Source organism: Oncorhynchus clarkii, chromosome 4 (genome assembly GCF_045791955.1).
Source record: "Oncorhynchus clarkii lewisi isolate Uvic-CL-2024 chromosome 4, UVic_Ocla_1.0, whole genome shotgun sequence".
In the NCBI taxonomy this organism is placed as follows: Eukaryota; Metazoa; Chordata; class Actinopteri; order Salmoniformes; family Salmonidae; genus Oncorhynchus; species Oncorhynchus clarkii.
Window position 1 is genome coordinate 44,144,619 of NC_092150.1, and position 19,213 is coordinate 44,163,831.

The 19,213-nt window shown below is 42.6% G+C and overlaps 1 protein-coding gene across 1 annotated transcript in view; it reads right to left on the bottom strand.

Annotated features, from left to right (window-relative positions):
- The window catches only part of LOC139407989 (rho guanine nucleotide exchange factor 18-like), a 35,918-nt gene extending 25,122 nt beyond the window's left edge, over nt 1-10,796 (bottom strand). Inside the window, exons 1-6 of the mRNA XM_071151839.1 lie at nt 10,660-10,796; nt 9,648-9,760; nt 8,861-9,001; nt 8,302-8,552; nt 1,118-1,240; nt 794-911 (exon numbers count right to left, since the gene is read on the bottom strand). Of these exons, the coding sequence (XP_071007940.1) occupies nt 794-911; nt 1,118-1,240; nt 8,302-8,552; nt 8,861-9,001; nt 9,648-9,760; nt 10,660-10,781 (868 nt within the window). The 5' untranslated portion in view covers nt 10,782-10,796. The remainder of the gene's footprint in view (nt 1-793; nt 912-1,117; nt 1,241-8,301; nt 8,553-8,860; nt 9,002-9,647; nt 9,761-10,659) is intronic.
- Nucleotides 10,797-19,213: the final 8,417 nt, after the last annotated feature.

Sequence of the window (19,213 nt, forward strand, 5' to 3'; positions counted from 1 at the left end):
GCAAAGAGGCACTGACTTTGAAGGTTGGCCTTGAAATACATCCACAGGTACTCCTCCAATTGACTCAAATTATGTCAATTAGCGTATCAGAAGCTTCTAAAGCCATGACATAATTTTCTGGAATTTTTCAAGCTGTTTAAAGGCAGTCAACTTAGTGTATGTAAACTTCTGACCCACTGGAATTGTGATACACTGAAATAATATGTCTGTAAACAATTGTTGGAAAAATGACTTGTGTCATGCACAAAGTAGATGTCCTAACCGACTTGCCAAAACAATACATTGTTAACAATAAATTTGTGGAGTGGTTGAAAAATGAGTTTTAATGACTCCAACCTAAGTGTATGTAAACTTCCGAATTCAACTGTACTTACCTTAACCCTAAAATATGCCTAAATAATCTATAAAACCAGAGTATTTTTTAAATATACAAGCTGGTGCTGAAATGGAGACGAAGAGATGGCATTCTTTCATTGACCCATATATTCTGAACTAGTTCTCTTGCTGTATTCTATTGAGTCCGTCGACAAAATTCTAATTCAAGCTACACCATATTTAAAGGGATGGCTTAAGATAAATGTACTGAAAACCACAATAAAATCTGTTGGTCAGCAAGTGTGTGTGTGTGTGTGGGAGGGGGGGGGTTCAGCGGTTGAATGAAATGTATTCAGAGCGCAAGGTAGCCACACCTGCAGAGCACGTTACACGACTGAATAAGGTGAGTCTGAAAACCAAATACTGAGAAGTGGGTAGGAAAGACATAAATTCCTAAGTCAGGATCAGGTCTCCTTACCTTCTGTGTTCTGGACAATGCGTTCCACCAGCACTGGGTACTTCGTGATGCGCTGTGTCACCAGGAGAATGCACTCTGTCACTCCTAATCTTCTCACAATTGGCAAATTGTTGATTTTCTGGAAGAAAAAGCTACATATTTTATACACCGTTCATAGACCATGTAGTGTAATCTATAAATATTTCTGGTTACACACAATAGCTGAATGTGGAAAAAGTCTCATATCTTCTTAAATGGCCCACTGTTAATGTTCCTTTAAGTTAGCACATGTTGGATTGGACAGGATTTGTCAATGTCTCTATTGTTGTAGAACCAAAAACTTACCCGTATGAGGTTTTGGAACTTCTTGTTGTGCAGCTGCTCCTTGTAGTAGCTGACAGCCTCTGTGTGGCGGCTACAGAAATCACCATAGCTCTCCTTCATCCGCTCCCCTATCTCACCTGAAAACTGGAGCGGAGACAAGAATGAGAACAGTCTCAGTATTGTTAGTCTTCCCGGGCTCCTCTGATCTACTTTCACTGACAAGGGGCTAAAACCCCCATCGCCAGGGTAGCAAATGCGATCCGGAGTTGGCAGCTCAGGCTTTGTTTAAACAGGCAGCCAATTCTGATATTTTGCCACCAATTGGTCTTTGACAAATGATCAGACAACTTGCACATAATTGGGAAAAATATCAGAATTGGGTACCTGTGTCAACATAGCCTTTGATCACTACACCAGACTCCGGCACTTTCTGACAGGTTCACTGAGTGCACAAAACATTAGGAACACCTTCCTAATATTCAATTGCACCCCCCTTTGCCCTTAGAACAGCCTCAATTTGTTGGGGCATAGACTAGAGGTGTTGAAAGCGTTCCACAGGGATGTTGACTCCAATGCTTCCCACAGTTGTGTGAAGTTGACTGGATGTCCTTAGGGCAGTGGACTATTATTGATACACACAGGTATCCTGATCCAAGATGGCGTAGCAGTGCAGACGTGTTTTGTTCGTCCTCTCGTGTACCTTTTCGTCTTTTTTTGTATATATTTCCATTTTAATTTCAATCTCTTCTCCATTTTAGTTCAATTATACCTTCCGGTAACCTGCCTCACCCAATGTGATACAGAACCGCTATGTCATTTTTAGACATAGCAAGAACCACAGCCATCAGAAGCTAACCAGCTAATTAGCTACAAGCTATTTAGTCATAGTTAGCCACTGCTAGCGGCCTTTACCTTCTGCACAGGTACCAGCCCTTTTTTTTAGCTTGGATAATACTCGCCGCCTACCAGTAACGGACTGTCTCTCCACTACAACACCGGATTCCTGCCGTAATCCCTGGACCATTCTCCTGATCTTCACAGCTAGCTAGCACCCACCGAGTTACCCAGTACCGAAGCTATCCCTGAGGCCCACCTCCCGGTCTACTCAATTGTTCACCCGGACTCCACCCATACACGGCTAGAACACACTACTCCACCGGATCCTTGCCGTAAGCTCTGGACCTTGGCACCAGATCACCGCTGCTACCGAGTGGCTTAGTGGCTAACGCCTCTGCCCCAAAGCTAGCACCAGTAGCCGTGAGCCAGGCGCATCTCCCGGATAGAAAACTAAATTACTACAACTACAATACCTCTTTCGCCACCTGGCTTGGATCCTTAGTCGACACAGCGCCCCGCCGCACCACCACGACAGGTCTGCCGACGAATACTCCATCCACTGTGCCTTCAACCGGCCTCCGTCGGAGGAGACGCTTCTACTAGCCCTAGCCTGTTAACTTTAAACGCTGCGTCGCCTGCGTGCTAGCGTAGTAACAACTAATCCGCAGCCTCCCTGTTTCATCTATTGCTGCCCCCTGGACCCTATGATCACTTGGCTACATAGCTGATGCCCGCTGGACTGTCCATTAATCACGGTACTCCATTCTGTTTATATATGTATTTATTATTTCTTATCTGCCGGCCCCAGCCACAAACCCAGGCTCTGTGTGTAGTTAACCGACCCTCTGCCCATTCATCGCCATTTTACCTGTTGTTGTTTTAGCTGATTAGCTGTTGTTGTTGTCTTAGCTAGCTCTCCAAATCAACACAAATCAAAACATTGGTTTCATGCATGTCAACATCAGAAGCCTCCTCCCTAAGTTTGTTTTACTCACTGCTTTAGCACACTCTGCCAACCCTGATGTCCTTGCCGTGTCTGAATCCTGGCTCAGGAAGGCCACCAACAATTCTGAGATTTCCATACCCAGCTACATTTTCCGTCAAGATAGAACTGCCAAAGGGGGAGGAGTTGCAATCTACTGCAGAGAGAGCCAAAGTTCTGTCATACTTTCCAGGTCTATACCCAAACAGTTTGAACTTCTGATTTAAAAAATTAACCTCTCCAGAAATAAGTCTCTCACTGTTGCCTTCTGCTATCGACTCCCCTTGTTCTGTTAGGTGACCTAAACTGGGATATGCTTAAGACCCCGGCAGTCCTACAATCTAAGCTAGATGCCCTCAATCTCACACAAATCATCAAGGAACCCACCAGGTACAACCCTAAATCCGTAAACATGGGCACCCTCATAGACATTATGCTGACCAACTTGCCCTCCAAATACACCTCCGCTGCTCCGCATAGAAAATCCTGTTCTGGGAACAGGTTGTGCACATTAGGTTTTGTTGGAGCAAAGACACCCCTAGCTTTAAACTTTGTTGTAGAGTTATTTCTTATAGGGGAAGTATTACAATATTTAATTAGGAACTCTGTTGGAACAGATATCATTAATTAAAGGAGAAATTCTGGGACGAGTTGCCCTGTTGGAGCAGGGACATCTCTGACTAGGTTCCTTGTAGGAGCAGGGATTACCTGGTAAGAGATGGGTGAGTTTTCACTGTGTGTGAAGAAGACCTTGTCTTAGTGACAAAAAGGGCTCTACTGTGTGTGGAGAAAACCCTGTTTTATAAGAGGTATTCCCAGGCAAATGAGCATTAGTTGGCAAAGTACTTAATATGAATTGATATTCCATGGTTTGCAATCATCAGATGTAAATGCATGAGTTATGTGTTTCCAGGACAGAGAAAGTAGCCACCCTTTGCCTTGATGACAGCTTTGCACACTCTTGGCATTCTCTCAACCATCTTCACTGGGAATGCTTTTCCAACAGTCTTGAAGGAGATCCCACATATGCTGAGCACTTGTTGGCTGCTTTTCCTTCACTCTGCGGTCCGACTCATCCCAAACCATCTCAGTTTGGTTGAGGTTGGTAAATAGCCCTTACACAGCCTGGAGGTGTGTTGGGTCATTGTCCTGTTGAAAAACAAATGATAGTCTCACAAAGATATGGCGGTTGGAACCAAAAATCTCAAATTTTGAGATAATGTCCATTGTCAGTCTAATGTCTTGGCCCAAGCAAGCCTCTTCTTCTTATTGGTGTCCTTTGGTAGTGGTTTCTTTGCAGCAATTTGACCATGAAGGCCTGATTCACACAGTCTCCTCTGAACAGTTGATGTTGAGATGTGTCTATTACTTGAACTCTGAATAATTTATTTGGGCTGCAATTTCTGAGGCTGGTAACTCGAATGAACTTATCCTCTGCAGCAGAGGTAACTCTGGGTCTTCCATTCCTGTGGCGATCCTTATGAGAGCCTGTTGCATCATAGCACTTGATGGTTTTTGCGACTGGATTGACTGACCTTCATGTCTTAAAGTAGTGATGGACTGTTGTTTCTCTTTTCTTATTTGAGATGTTCTTGCCATAATATGAACTTAGCCGTATTTGGTAAAATACCATCTTCTGTATACCCCCACCTACCTTGTCACAACACAGTTGATTGGCTCAAACGCATTAAGAAATTAAGTAATTCCACAAATTAACTTTTAAGAAGGCATACCTGTTAATTGAATTGCATTCCAGGTGACTACCTCATGAAACTGGTTGAGAGAATACCAAGCATGTGCAAAGCTGTCATCAAGGCAAAGAGTGGCTACTTGGAAGAATCTCAAATATAAACAAATCAAAATACATTTTAACACTTTTGTTACTACATAATTCCATATGTGTTTTTTCATAGTTTTGATGTTTTCACTATTATTCTACAATGTAGAAAATAGTAAACATAAAGAAAAACCCTTAAATGAGTAGGTGTTCTAAAACTTTTGACCGGTAGTGTACTTGGGGAAATAATTGGTTATGTGCATAAAACACATACAACATTTTCTATAGGGGGAAATACTATATGGGTACAGAATTCTAAATTACATAAAGACATAAACAAACATTTTGATGGCGAAGAAATGCCCCCTTTTGAGTTAACCCATAATGTATTTTAAGAAAGGAAGAAGTTCCTAACTAAATATTGTTTGATTTGTGTTTGTATAGACAGAGTTTCACAATGGGAGCCAAGAGCAGCAGGGGAGAAACTTGTCTGCCTGACACGCTGACCGGACCAGTGAAGGTAATGGTGGATAAGTGGGGCAGGGACATTCTGGAACAGGTACCGCTTCTGGCACAAGCTAGCAGACTTTCCCTTGAAAGGTACATGAAGTGAAGTTTTGCTAGCAGAATGTAGAAAGAAGTTACAGGACTTCAAAGAAACCAAGAAAGGCAAGGCAAGTAGAATAGACTGGGATGATTTTAGGAAATGGGAAAGAGAAGCAGAGAAGGGCAGACAAGAAAATGAAAGGAATAATGGTGAATGATAAGAAAAGGAGAAACAATGACTTTCCACCTCCCTATTATACCTCTGTATCCACTGCACCAGCACCCGCCCTGGTTGTCCAAAAGCAGCCTGCTTAGCCGCCTCGCCTACTGCAGCTCTACCCCGAAACAAGACCTGATACGACTGTCAGACCCCTAAGAGGCAGCCCCGGAGCAGTAGGAACCTGTTCTACACACCACCTACAATGACTCCCATTTCACAAGAGGACTACAGGCATAGATTGGAGAACTGTTTCCGCAAACACAGTGGCATCAGAACAGCCTCTTGAAGGCTGCTAATGAATGGACTTTTGCCAGCCCTTGGTAAACAGGTTAAGATGACCTGCATTGGTTGGGAAACTACTACCCTACAGACGGTCATTGAACACTGTAAACACGCTGAGAGGCAGCAACTGTCTCAAGATAAGACGAAACAGAGAATGGAAAAGGTGGAATGCACAGCTGGCATTCTCAAAGACAGGGCCAGCAGGCTCAGGGACGACCTCCAAAAATATTGACAGAGAGGAAAAGGAAGAGGTAGAAGAGGAGGGGGAGACGGTGCGGATGGGCCAGACGACAGCAACCATAATGCTATACTTGTGGAAAGAGTGGACATTTTGCAAAAGACTGCAAGAACGAATCGGGTGGGGGAGGTAACTGGAGAACAGGATCGCCACCGAAAACGATCCTTTTACAACCCACACAGAGACTGACGCGAGGATGAGACAGTTGACTAGACGTTGACCGATTATGATTTTTTAACGCTGATACCGATTTATTGGCAGACCAAAAAAAGACAATACCGATTTTTTATAATAATGACAATTACAACAATACTGAATGAACTTTTATATTTTCTTAATATAATACATAAATAAAATCAATTTAGTCTCAAATAAATAATGAAACCTGTTCAATTTGGTTTAAATAAGGTAAAAACAGTGTTGGAGGAGAAATTAAAAGTGTAATAAGTGCCATGTAAAGAAAAGCTAACGTTTAAGCTCCTTGCTCAGAACATGAGAACATATGAAAGCTGGTGGTTCCTTTTAACACGAGTCTTCAATATTCCCAGGTAAGAAGTTTTAGGTTGTAGTTATAGGAATTATAGGACTATTTCTCTCTATACCATTTGTATTTCATATACCTTTTGACTATTGGATGTTCTCATAGGCACTATAGTATTGCCAGTTTAATCTCGGGAGTTCATAGGCTTGAAGTCATAAACAGCGTTGCACTTCAAGTATTGCAAAGAGCTGCTGGCAAACGCAGGAAAGGGCTGTTTGAATGAATGCTTACAAGCTTGCTGCTGCCTATCACCGCTCAGTCAGACTGCTCTATCAAATATCAAATCATAGACTTAGTTATAATATAATAAACACACAGCCGTAGGTCATTAATATGGTCAAATCCGGAAACTAGAATTTCGAAAACAAAACGTTTATTCTTTCAGTGAAATACGGAACCGTTACGTATTTTATCGAACGGGCGGCAACCCTAAGTCTAAATATTGCTGTTACATTGCACAACCTTCAATGTTATGTCATAATTATGTAAAATTCCGGGCAAATTAATTCCGGTCTTTGTTAGGAAGAAATGGTCTTCACACAGTTTGCAACGAGCCAGGCGACCCAAACTGCTGCATATACCCTGACTCTGCTTGCACAGAACGCAAGAGAAGTGACACAATTTCTCTAGTTTAAAGAAATTCATGTTAGCAGCCAATATTAACTAAATATGAAGGTTCAAAAAATATTGATTTTAAGAATCACCCAACATTAGCATTGATGTTTATGGTTAGGTACACATTGCTTTTTTCCGTGAATGCGCTTCATCACCCGTTTGTCGAAGTAGGCTGTGATTCGATGATAAATTAACAGGCACCGTATTGATTATATGCAAAGCAGGACAAGCTAGATAACTACACATGGTTGATGATATTACTAGTTTAACTAGTGATTATATTAAGATTGTTTTTTATAAGTTTAATGCTAGCTAGCAACTTACCCTGACTCCTTGCTGCACTCGCGTAACAGGTGGTCAGCCTGCCACGCAGTCTCCTCGTGGATTACAATGTAATCGGCGTCCAAAAATGCCGATTTACCGATTGTTCTGAAAACTTGAAATCGGCCCTAATTAATCGACCATGCCAATTAATCGGTCGACCTCTACAGTTGACACCCCTGGACAGCATTTAAAGATTATTTCAAGCCCCCGTAAGGAGCCAATGGTTCGTCTCTTCGTCAATGGTTCTAGTAGAGACTGGCGCTGCAATGTCTGTCTTAGTTTTAGAATTTATGTCCAATCCTCCCATGTCAAATGAATCACTCTTGTTTCTGAGTAACTTGGTCATGCAGCCAAAGACAAAGGGCCATCTGAGAGTGACCAGTTTTTGGTCCATCCTGTTCCTTTCGTATCTTTCAAGGGCACAGCTGTGTGGAGATATTAAGAGAACAGAGGCTAGCTTGAGCAGCAGCACCTAGATATCGGCTAGAAAGGAGTAACAAAATTGCGCGTAATGTTCCCATCATGCTCTCAAACTGCCATGTCGACAAAAGTTATAAAAGCTGAGACCCAACTCTTGTTCGTTGGGCTCTTAACGCTGCACCATTGGGTGGATTGTTAATTGCTCCAGATGAGCAAATCTTGTAAGAAAGTTGTTGTTTGAATAATCTAGTCTTTCTCTTCCTTTTGATTAGAATTTCCAGTCAAGGTAATGGGATACAGGATCTGAATGTATTTTTCTTTACCTACAAATACGGGAAAAATACAAGTCACTGTGTATGTAAGGGAGACTGAATTAGAGAAAGTGTGTGTAACACTGTGTGTGTGTGTGTGGTGTCTCTCTACCTGTGTGGTGAGGATGTCAGCGAGTCTCTGTATGTTGTAGTTCTTGTCGCTGCTGAGCTGCGTGGCGACTCGGCGCCGCTCTTTGAGGCGGGTCAGGAAGTGTGTGTGTAGCTCCAGTAGGCTCTCCAGGCGCGGGAACAGACAGTCCAGACACCGCACATCCATCTGAAGGTGCTCTTTCAGCTCCCTCACGTACACACGCAACATGATCTTCAGGGTCCGTACGTGATGCATCTCTGTCTGCATCAACTCTGTTGGGATAAATAGACAGAATGACTGACAGACAGACAAGGGGTTCAACATCTAATTAGCCTTTTACAGGAATTTGCTTTTCTTCCACCGGACTCCTTTACTGATTGTAGAGCCAGACAGAGATGGATGGAACAATTGACATTCAAAAAGAGTTGAGCTTCTCCCTTCTCATAATTCACATTCTAATCCTAAACTTAACCACAGATATAACCAGAAAAACACATCGAAAGCCTACATAAAACACGACAAATATAACAAGATGAATAAGACATCAAAAGACAACAAAGATAGTGTATGACAAACTGACCGTAGATGACGTCCTGTCTCTTGACCATCTCCTTGGTGTGTTTCTTCAGGTACTGTTGGTCCACAGCCAGGCTCCAAGACTCCACATCCAAGTCCTGGGCATCTGACTCCAGATCAGCTTGAACCGCAGAGTAGTATGCATCTGGGGGAGGGAAGGGGCATGAAACAGGTTGAGGCTGGCTGCCGCAGTATGACTGTATTCTTGTGTAGCACAACTCCAATGTATTTCTAATGCATTCAATAGGTGATGTTCGTTAAAGTCACATCACATGATTTAGCAATATGTGCAATTAAATGCTAAAATAATAATCCTACGCTATGACCACTAACACATACTGATCTCCCGTAGTTGGGGTGGATGACTGTTTCTGTCTTGCTACTATAGCAACACTACCTACATCACTGCTTGACAACCTGGGATAATTATGCAGTCTATTCCACACACTCCAGCTTAATGAAACTGGGTGAGGTCCCATCTCTCTCCCAACAGCCCACGCTCTCTATATGCCAGCCACATAACCGTCTCATAACCTAGGATAACGATAGGGTTGCACAACCTTCCTCCTGTAGAGCTACCCTCCTGAAGGCTTTCTCTCCAACCCTAATCTAGCACACCTGATTCTACTAATTGGCTGCCCAATAGGACTTTGATTAGCTGAATCGTGTTAGTTACAACAGGGTTGGAGGAAAAGCCTGCACACTCAGTAGTGGTTGTCCACCGCAGCTGTACGGTACTCGCTCTCATGTATCTAAGCTCTAAAGAGCAGCTCCCTCCCTAACCCACTCACCCTCTACGATGATGGAGCCGGTGGTGGAAGGGGTCAGGGACACCGCATACTCGTTGAAGCGCTTTATCCCGAAGCGGAGGCTGTCCATCTCGTCCATGTCCCCTGGGAGGGATCTGAAAGAGGAGCGCCACAGGTCCAGAGTGACATACATACTAAGAGACTACAAGACTACTATACACTAACACTACAGACACAGCTACAATACAGAGGTCCTGAATGAAATACAGGACTGAGATGTTACAATTACAACAAGACACACTAACACCAACACCCATCCCCCCCTGGCATAGGAGAAAGATACAGCTACACTACACTAAAATGGCATACATACTGTACATGCTGAGATACTACACAGACACTACTCAACCACAGGAGGCAAAGACACAGCTACACTACAGCTAGACTGCCATGTATGCTGAGAAAGACTATACTACCACAGATGGCAAAGACACAGCTACACTACAGCTAGACTGTCATGTATGCTGAGAGAGACTATACTACCACAGATGGCAAAGACACAGCTACACACCTCCCGCAACCTGGCTGCCTGCCTGCAAGATGCCCTGTCTACGACAGCACTATGATAGCACTGGCTGTTTTAAGCTCTGTCTCAACTCAAATCAAAGAACTGCAAAATCCACTTGACAGTTAGCTTGCAGCATGTCACCTATTAATAACACATCACAGACATGTATAAAAAATTAAAGCCAAAACCAGCTTTTTAGCTGGAAGGAAATAATGCATAAATAGCCTAGATTTACATGCACCACAACCACCAGAAAGGTAAAATTGATTTGCTTAAAAACTAACATTAAATTCACAATTTAAATTATACAGAGCAGTGGTATAGAGTCCATACAGACAATATAGGGCAGTGGTATAATCTATAACTACAGTCTATTATGACAATGGTATAGCCTACATAGTGGCGGTAAATACACTGCTATTGACCAGCGGCTAGCTTATGTAGCCTGCTAACTGATTGGTCAGGTGGCTAGCTGTTAGTACTAACCCAGAGTTGCTGTTGTGGCTGTGGGTGAGGTTGAGGCTGGCTGAAGCAGTGTGACTGTTGCTGGAGGAAGAGCTGCTGGGGGCAGTAGGCTGAGCACTGGGTCTCCGTGTGCTGAGGGTCATGTCTGGGACTTTCGGCGAGCCGGAGGGGCCCTCAGGGGCCAGCGAGGACTTGTCCCGCTCCCTCAGGGCTGGTGAAAGATGAGAGAAGGATGAGAGATGGCAAAAGCGTTGCTTTCCCCAGTAACGCTGCAGCCAGACGCGAGGCAGAGAACCCTGCAGGAAGCGACAGGTGAGGTGGTCTCTGTGCATCAGCACCCGGACCCCCAGACGGCCAGGCAGACCCCAGGAAGGTCCCCAGACATTGACCCTACTCCGGGCAGGTCTGGCCCGACCAACCCCCTTGTTAACCTCTAGCTCCATAGTGTCGGTCTGTCTCGCAGGAGTAGAGGTGATGCTGCTGCTCGCACTATAGTCACGGAGACAAATACACACATGGCTTTATATGCCCACCCGACTCCTGATTAAGTATATTCTAGACATCACACATGCCCATTTCCTTTTCTCTCTCTCGTTTTTTCTATATCTCTCTCGCTCTCTCCCTCCTCCACCTCTCTGTTTCCAGCGGGGGCAGGGCTGGGGTGGGCTGTGTGATAATAGGCAGAGGTCAACAAGTAGGAGGGGAGATGAGAACACAGGTGTCTGTCAGTCAGAGTCCTGCTGCTCTTCAGATGACTACCGCTACTGAGGATGAGCAGTGTAGACTCAACCCTCACCCACCAGACTGCTGCTACTGAGGATGAGCAGCGTAGACTCAACCCTCACCCACCAGACTGCTGCTACTGAGGATGAGCAGTGTAGTTTCAGCCATCACCCACCAGACTGCTGCTACTGAGGATGAGCAGTGTAGCTTCAGCCCTCACCCACCAGACTGCTAGTACTGAGGATGATGAGCAATGTAGCTTCAGCCCTCATCCACCAGACTGCTGCGACTGAGGATGAGCAGTTTAACATCTGGGTGATTCTCATGAAACTGGCTCTTGACAAAAAATAAACATTTTCCAACATAATTCCTCTTGGATCACTAAGATTAGGATCTGCATCTATCTACTTCATAATTATTATGAGGTATATTAGTCAGATATTATGCATTTTACCAACATTTCCACAACTAGCAATGCAAAAAAGTCCAAAAAAGTTCTGAACAAATAAATGTATTTTTTTAAACATTGCTCACCTAATGAAAAAGCATGAGTTGCACATAACACTGAAACAAATATACACTAAACCAAAATATAAATGCAACATGAAAGAATTTCAAAGATTTCACTGAGTTACAGTTCATATAAAGAATCAGTCAATTGACATAAATTAATTAGACCCTAATCTATGGATTTCATATGACTTGAAATACAGAAATTAATCTGTTGGTCACAGAAAAAAAAGGTAGGAGCATGTATCAGAAAACCACTCAGTATCTGGTGTGATCCCCATTTGCCTAATACAGCGCGACTCATCTCCTTCACATATAGTTGATCAGCCTGTTGATTGTGGACTGTGGAATGTTGATTGTGGCCCACTCTCCTTCAATGGATGTGCGAAGTTCCTGGATATCCAGAGCATCCCAAACATGCTCAATGGTTGACGTGGTTACACGTGGTCTGTGGTTGTGAGGCCGGTTGGAAATACTGCCAAATTCTCTAAAATGACGTAGAGAAATTAACATTAAATTCTGGCAACAGCTCTGGTGGACATTCCTGTAGTCAGCATGCCAATTACATGCTCCTTCAACTTGAGGCATCTGACACATTGTGTTGTGTGACAAAACTGCACATTTTAGAATGTCCTTTTATTGTCCTCAGCACAAGGTGCACCTGTGTAATGATCATGCTGTTAGGTGGATGGATTATCTTGGCAAAGGAGAAATGCTCACTAACAAGGATGTAAAAACTGCTAAGCTTTTCGTGCATCCTCATTCTGAAGGCATACAGTGCATTCAGAAAGAATTCAGACCACCTTCTGGACCAACGTTCTTCTCCCCAGATTGCTCTGTTTGGCCAGGCGGCCATCTCTAGGAGAGTTTTGATGGTTCCAAACTTCTTCCATTTAAGAATGATGGGGGTCACTGTGTTCTTGGGGACCTTCAATACTGTATAAATGTTTTGGTACCATTCCCTAGATATGTGCCTCGACACAATCCTGTCTCGGAGCTCTACGGGCAATTCTTTCGACCTCCTGGCTTGGTTTTTGATCTGTCAACTGTGGTATCTTATGTAGACAGGTGTGCTTTTCCAAATCATGTCCAATCAAATTAATTTACCACAAGTGGACCCTAGAAACATCTCAAGGATGATCAATGGAAACAGGATGTACCTGAGCTCAATTTCGAATCTAATAGCAAACGGTCTGAATAGTCATGTAAATAAGGTATTTTATTTTATAAGTTTTTTTTTTTTTTTTTTCTCTTCTGAAAAACTGTTTTCGCTTTGTCATTATGGGGTATTGTGTGTTTAGATTGATGAGGAAAAAATGTATTTAATACATATTAGCATAAGGATATAACATAACAAAATGTGGAAAAAGGGAAGGGGTCTGAATACTTTCCGAATGCACTGAATATGTGAAGAAATTATATTAACTTGTGCTCATCTAAGGACTTCTCCTCTAGATGTTGCATCATGAGTAGGGTTGCACATTTTGGGGAATATTCAGAGGTGGAAACTTTCTGTGAGAATTAACAGAAATATGGGAATTAACGGGAATATATGGGAATTACCGGAAATATATGCAAATTAATATTACCATTTAAATGTAGATGTTTTTTGCATTGGATATATTTACCATATCATATGGAGACAGAAACATAAACCTTTTACCTTATCATAAGTAGACATAATTGCAAATGATTAAATCCTTCCAAGAGAAAAAAAAAATATATAATTGTTACGAATTGAACTTTAAATAAATTAGTTGACTCTTCATATGGCATGATTTCACTGAACACCAAAAGAAAGGGAATATTGAATGATCCCCAATGATCCATCACATTTCCCAAAAACGTTTTCAACATACATCTGTAAAATGATAGTTTGCAGCAATAGTGAAGTGGGCAGGGCAGTACGGATTTCTTCTCTTCTATCTGCAAGCAGTCTGAACATCAGACAGGATGACATTGTGTCCCTCAATCCGTGCAATGGCTACTGCTATAGGTTTCAGGAGTTTCAGGCTGCTTACCACTCTCTCCCAAAAAACATCAACCAGGAGGAATCTCTTTATGGGGCTGTCCATATCGGCCGACTGTAATATGGGCATTTCTTGGAGAGACTCCTTCCCCTCCAGGAGACTGTCAAACGTGATGACACCACCCCAATGGGTGTTGCTGGGCAGTTTCAACGTGGTGCTCTTATTCTTCTCACTTTGCTTGGTGAGGTAGATTGCTGGTATAACTTGATGATCCTTCATATACCTAACCATTGCCTTGGCTCTCTTGTAGTGTATCCATTGTTTTCAGTGCCATGATGTCCTTGATGAGCAGATTCAATGCATGAGTAGCACAGCCAATGGGTGTGATGTGAGGGTAGGACTCCTCCACTTTAGACCAAGCAACCTTCATGTTCGCAGCATTGTCTGTCACCATTGCAAATACCTGTGGTCCAAGGTCATTGATGACTGCCTTCAGCTCATCTGCAATGTAGAGACCGGTGTGTCTGTTCTCCCTTGTGTCTGTGCTCTTGTATAATACTGGTTGAGGGGTGGAGATGATGTGGTTAATTATTCCTTGCCCACAAACATTCGACCACCCATCAGAGATGATTGCAATACAATCTGCTTTCTCTATGATTTGCTTGACCTTCATTTGAACTCTGTTGAACTCTGCATCCATCAAATTAGTAGATAAAGCATATCATGTTGGAAGGATGTATGCTAGGCGAAGAATATTCAGAAATCTCTTCCAATACACATTGCCTGTGAGCATCAGAGGTGAACCAGTTGCATACACAGCTTGAGTAAGACATTTCTCTGACTACGTTCCTCCATTGAGTCAAAAAAGCTTCTGATTCCAGGAGGACCATGAGCTGTTGCTATCGATAAGGTGCCTGATTCATCATTTTCACCTCGAATAGAAGTAGAGGGACTTCTGTCAGAGGTTTCTTGTTGCAAGCGCTGAGGGAACTTTATGCACTTGGCCAGATAATTCTGCATCTTTTTTTGCATTCTTCACATATGATTTGGCAGAGTATTTTTAAATGTACACAGCTTTTCATTCTACATTAGCTGCAGTGAAATGTCTTCACATATCAGATAGTGCCCGTGACATTTTCCTATAAAGATTATTTTTTTAAATTAGTAAAAAAATAACAAATACAATTCCATGTACAGATAAATAGTCAAGTAGTTAGATTAAACAACTAATTTGTAAGATAAATGTTTTAAAATTAAACATGTATGGAAACAGGTGAATTAACACTCTTCAGTTAGCAGGTTCAAGCAAACTAAAACCCACAGGGTAGCACAAACTAACTATCAGAAAGTGTTAACAAGCCTACTTTGCTGTAGGCTACTATTTCCTAGTTAACAAAAAAACATGTATGTCATATGAAATATATTCACCCCACCCAGTATTGTAATCAAAACTTACCAGAAAGAATGTAGTCCTTGGCTCAGATAGTGTAGTGGTGTGGGCTCAATAGAATCTCATTAGTGTGCAAGATCTTGAGAATAAGCTGTACAAGTGATGGAAGAGTGCACTGCACATGTGATGGAAGAATGCACTGTGCATGCAGAGGGTTGCAATTCCATTGAATTGGGGATAGCTGAACCAAAATATGCCACAATACCTAGAATTGCCTTATGTGTATCCCACAAAAAAGGGTCACTGTTATAAGCTAACTTTTTGATGAATTAAAGCAAAATTAACTTCCCAAATTCCAGGAATTTACTGGAAGGTTTCCGACCCTTTGCAACCCTAATTATGAGTGAATAAAACTATTTCAACTTTTTTTTTTTTTACAGCAACTTGACAAAGTGTGGCGATAATGAGAAACATGTCCACAGACACTGTGCTTTCACATAATACATATTATAGTTTAATGTAAACTTCAACTAGCATTCAATTTTTATGATTTATGGACAAACTACAGAAACAACAACACAACAAAGGTTGTGTCATTTAAACTAGACACTGAGGCAGCAGTGACAGCTATCCCAACTAGGCTGTATAGCTATAGCAGAGATGGCCCTTTGCTCTCTACAAACAAAAAACTGTACGGGCCCAGTAATAAGATTTTACCAGTGGTAGGGCAGTTGGTGATTAGACTGGAGAGTAAAGACAAAAGTGTCATCCAGCCTGTCTTCGTCATTGACTCTCTAGCCAGACTGTTGCTGGGGCTGCCAGCAATTGAAGCATTGCAACTCATTGAGAGAGTGAGCGAACTGGAGGACCCAGGTGAAGTTTTCAAAAATAAATTCCCAAAAGTGTTTTCTGGTCTAGGAAGGATAGAAGGTGACTACAAAATCCGCCTGAAAGAGGATGCTGTCCCCTATGCCCTTACCACCCCCCGCCGTGTGCCTATCCCTTTATTGGCCAGAGTAAAGGAAGAGTTGGGGAGGATGGAAGAAATTGGGGCGGTGTCTAAAATAGAGAGTCCCACAGACTGGTGTGCAGGGATGGTAGTGGTCACAAAAGCCAATGGGGACATAAGGATCTGTGTGGACATGACTAACTTGAATGAGACACTCTGCAGAGAGAGACACCTCTTACCATCAGTGGAGCAGTCACTGGCTCAGTTGGATGGCTCACAAGTCTTCACAAAGCATCATCCTTTGGGCTAGGGGCGGTCCTCACACAGATGCAGGACAACATGGAGTGGCGTTCAATAGCATACATCTCCCGAAGCTTATCTGACACAGAGCAAAGGTATGCTCAAGTGGAGAAGGAGGCGTTGGCTATCACATGGGCATGTGAAAGGCTCAGCCAATACCTTATTGGCATGCAGTTTACAGCAGACCCCAATTAAACGTAAACGTAAATAACACTTATCTGCTAGTGGTAGATTACTATTCAAGATACATTGAAATAGCAAAGACACCCATAACCACATCAGCTGGTGTTATCAATGGATTAAAGTCAATATTTTCCAGGCAAGGGGTCGCTGAGGTCCTGGTTACAGATAACGCTCCCCAGTTCTCTGCAAGCTCCTTTTCTGCTTTTGCCGCAGAATACACACGTGACCAGTAGCCCCTACCATGCACAGAGTAATGGTGAGGCAGAGAGAGCTGTGAAAACAGTCAAGGGACTGCAGAAAAAATAACAAGGATCCATACAGGGCTCTGTTAGCTTACAGAGTTACACCACTGCATCGTGGGCCGTCGCCTGCCGAGCTCCTGATGGGCAGGAGGCTGTGTTCCCCATTGTCTGTCTCGCCGGCTTAAACCCCGATAGCCTAACAGGAAGGCCTTCGCTGAGAGGGACAAATGGCTGAAACAAACCCAGACTGGAGACTTTAATCGGATACACCGTGCTACGGCGAGGCCAGAGCTGACCGAAGGTCAATGTGTGTGGATTACAAACTCAAAGACACCAGCAATAGTGCTTAGGAAAGCGGATGCCCCACGCTCTTATGTGGTGGACACAGGCTCAGAAGAGGTACGAAGGAACAAAACACACCTCAGAGATCTTCCAGATCTACCAGCCACACAGACTGAGGCCACAGAAAATGCACAAAAAGAGGGTGGAGAGAGAATGCTCACAGAGTCACAAGTGCGCCCAAAAAGGGATGAGTGGCTGAAATACTATGTTACGTGAAGAGAAAACATACTGTTAGGGACCATACCCAGCAAAAAGAGACTGTACCTAAGTTAATGTTTATACTGTGTGATTTAATGCTTTCATACTGTTTCAGGATGTGAAGTAGCATGTTAGAGAATAATACTGGTTTCCAAATTGCATTTCAGTTATGCTTCAGTGGTTATGCATGTTGAGTTCTTGTTCATGGGAGAGGGGAAGATGTAGTAGGATGTCCCTTGGGGGTATCCGTACCTATGTATGACATGTGAGGGTTAGGTTAGTAAACATGCTGGAGCTAGAACCTCGTTGTTGTGTGTCCTTATTTTAGATAATACTACAAAACGCTGCACCATAAACTATGCATCTTAGTCATCAGAATGATTGTGGATTGTTGTAGATGCATCATGGTTTTCTAACTCAATTTGCTACGGCCATTGTTAAAATGGTTTCATGAGAATCACCCATCTACCACACTGCTGCTAACATCAACCCTCATCCACCAGACTGCTGCTACTGAGGATGAGCAGTGTAGCGTCAACCCTCATCCAACAGTCAACAAGTCTGAGTGACAAGATTTGTCTACATATTTTGCCATATCCACATAAAAACAAAACAGAAATTGTAAAGTAAAGTATGGAGCTTTTTTTTCTGTTGGGGAGTTAAAGGATAACTTTACTTTTGATAATTAGTCCACTGTTAATATGGTCTCAGACGGTTGTGCATGTCAGCAGCAACATTTAAAGGGTCAATCTGCAGTTGCTACATCCATTTATGGTCTTATAAATTAATGATATGTACCCATTGATTCTTGGGTGTAGTTCAAATATCTCAACCCATCAAGTACCCAAAATATAAGCTTGTTTTACGGAAATGTTTATACACAAAGTAAATCTAAACAAACACTGTATAGCCTCAAAACATGCTTAAAACTATCATTTTTATATCATGGATGGTCAGTCCTTGCATCCATAGCTCTGTCTATGAGTTTGAGAATGGTTACATTTCTCCAGTTCCTTCCCTCACCTTTTTACCAAAGCAGTGGCGTAGAGTTGGCTTTGTTAGTGTCTCTACTGCTGATTGCCCCTTTAAGATAAAGCACTTTCAGTAAAAAGCTAAAGTGTGATGCAAAACACATCATCACACTTGTGCTCCATCTTGAAAATGTAACTGCTGACATGCACTCTTTTAACTTTTAAGGACCATATCAACCGAGGCCAAATACTCATTTAAAAAAAACACAACAAATATATAGTCTTTAATAAAGTGATCCTTTAAGGGACAAAAAAAAGAAAACATTTCAACTCATCAACTAAACATGATGACTAAATGTGTAACTGTCATGCAATATTTCATGGGAGGTCCTTCCAAACAAAAAGGAGTAAACAACAACACTTGCCCTGTGGCAACTAGAAGGTTCCAGGTTTAATGGGAATGGTCTAATATACTGTAGATGCCTGGTTCCCTGGAGACGTGATCTTCACTTCCTTATCACCTCTAGAGACTGTGGACTTGCTTGCTTGCTCATTGGTCACACACACACACACCTTCTCTATCTCACTCTCACAAACTGTGGCTTGTATTTTCCTCACTTTGCAGGTAGAAAAAAAACCTCACACATTAGCTAGGTTTCCATCCAATTGGCGATAGATTTTCATTCAATATTAAAAAATCTGCACAAAAACAATATGCGCATTTTCACACCTGAGATGTCTTTCCAACAAATTGACTTATTGCGGACAAAATGCTGTGCGTGATAAAAGTAGAGCGC